This window comes from Seriola lalandi, unplaced genomic scaffold (assembly GCF_002814215.2).
Source record: "Seriola lalandi dorsalis isolate HSWRI2012SDOR001 ecotype SW California unplaced genomic scaffold, Sedor1 jcf7180002054974, whole genome shotgun sequence".
Taxonomy (NCBI): Eukaryota; Metazoa; Chordata; class Actinopteri; order Carangiformes; family Carangidae; genus Seriola; species Seriola lalandi.
Window position 1 is genome coordinate 641,970 of NW_019525524.1, and position 1,786 is coordinate 643,755.

A 1,786-nucleotide genomic window follows, 5' to 3' on the forward strand; every position below is an offset into this window, starting at 1 on the left:
GGGAGCAGCAGGAAAGGAAGTGGTATGCCCAGTGCAGTACTCACGCAGCTGAACCACAGCAGTCTCTCCATTAACAGCCAGGTAATGCAGCGTCTGCTCTCCATAATATGAAGCTCCAGTCTTGTCCACCTCAGTACTCGCCGTCACCAGAACCGCCGAGGCTGAGACAGAACAGAGGGAACAGGACCTCATCAAAGTCTGGACTTACTGGACCCTGAGCACGAAATCAGACTGAGTCTCTCTGAACTCCTTCAACCTTTCTTGTTCCACTGCATGGTGACTCTGTCAGCCTTGAAGAAGCTCTTGTTGGCGAGCGCTGCAGTTGGTCCCCCCAGCACCGGGTACTGGTACAGACGCACAAATGAAGGAGCTCCTTTACTGCCTGGGACGTAGACTGCTACCTGGAGAGGACAAACAGACATGAGGGGATGGATCCAGGTCACACAGGGTGTGATGTTAAGGGACTTGGAGTCCTCACCTTGCTGGGTTGACCTCCAGGTGACAACGCAAAGTCTGAGACTTTCTGCATGTGAAGCTTGTTGGCGATGGAGTCTGAAACACACAGGTTCTGGTTTTACACTGAGATGGTCTGAACTCAGAGATAACTGTGGTCTGCTACATCCTGACTGCTGCTTCAGGTCTGTACTAAACCCCGCCCACCTGGACTCTCCGTAGACCTGCTACAAATCAACTATAAACACAGCAGCAACAATCAGGGTCCAGGCAGAAGACCAGATCCACAGAAAACAGAGCTGAGAGAGTAAACTGATGACAGAACTTTGAAAAAAAATAAACTTGGTTATCACAGCGCCATCAAGAGGTCTCTAAGCGTCAATGCGTCTGAGTCGTGGGTGGAGCCTGAAATCCACTAGTTTTAGTGTTTCAGGTCTGAACAGAGTAATAAGAACAAAACCGACAGGCTTACCCTGATGAGAGACACTCACCATTCCACCATCAGTGAAGCTGGACCTCAGGTTTCACTTCCTCTGACTCATCAAAATGATGTCACCAGTAACAGGAGACAGAGAGACACTTCACTGATTTGAAAAGTCTCCCAGATCTCCCACAATTAGTTCATCTGTCAGCTCATCAACAACACACAGTCAAACTCTCGAATATCAATGCTGGTGTCAGCCTCACACATCCAGGATGGTGGAAATGACAAAACAGCCCAGCACTTCCTCCAAGTCTTGTAATCGTGTGGTCTTGATGTGTGTTGATGTATGCTGATGTGTGTTGACATGTGACATCTGTTGACGTATAACGATATGTGATGTGTGTGTTGACGTGTGTTGATGTATGTTGATGTTTGCTGACATGTCTTAACGTGTGTTTCTGTGTGTTGTGTGTCGACGTGTGTTGATGTATGTTGTGTGCTGACATGTCTTGATGTGTGTTTCTGTGTGTTGACATGTGACATGTTGATGTGTGATGATATGTGATGTGTGTGTTGACATGTGCCGACGCGTCTTGATGTGTGTTGATTTGTGTTGACCTGTATTGACGTGTGTTGATGCGTGTTGACATGTGATGTGATGTGTATTGAAGTGTGTTGATGTGTGTTGACGTGTGTTGACGTGTGTTGACGTGTGTTCAGTCAGATATGGTTTCTTACTGAAGTCGTTGTTCTCATAGAAGTGCAGCTCATTGTTGACGCTCCTCACAGAGATCTTCTCATCATCAGACCAGCTGGGACACCTGCAGACAGACACACACCTTCAGTCCACACAGCACCATCACCTACCACATGTGGTCATCACGGAGAGGACATGTGCTGCTGCTGGGG

General features: G+C 47.9%; 1 protein-coding gene across 1 annotated transcript in view; it reads right to left on the reverse strand.

Moving 5' to 3' along the window:
- eif2a (eukaryotic translation initiation factor 2A) overlaps positions 1–1,786 on the reverse strand; it is a 13,673-nt gene that overhangs the window by 7,761 nt on the left and 4,126 nt on the right. Inside the window, exons 6-9 of the mRNA XM_023396249.2 lie at positions 1,616–1,698; positions 479–552; positions 257–401; positions 45–161 (exon numbers count right to left, since the gene is read on the reverse strand). Coding sequence (XP_023252017.1) covers positions 45–161; positions 257–401; positions 479–552; positions 1,616–1,698 — 419 coding nt within the window. The remainder of the gene's footprint in view (positions 1–44; positions 162–256; positions 402–478; positions 553–1,615; positions 1,699–1,786) is intronic.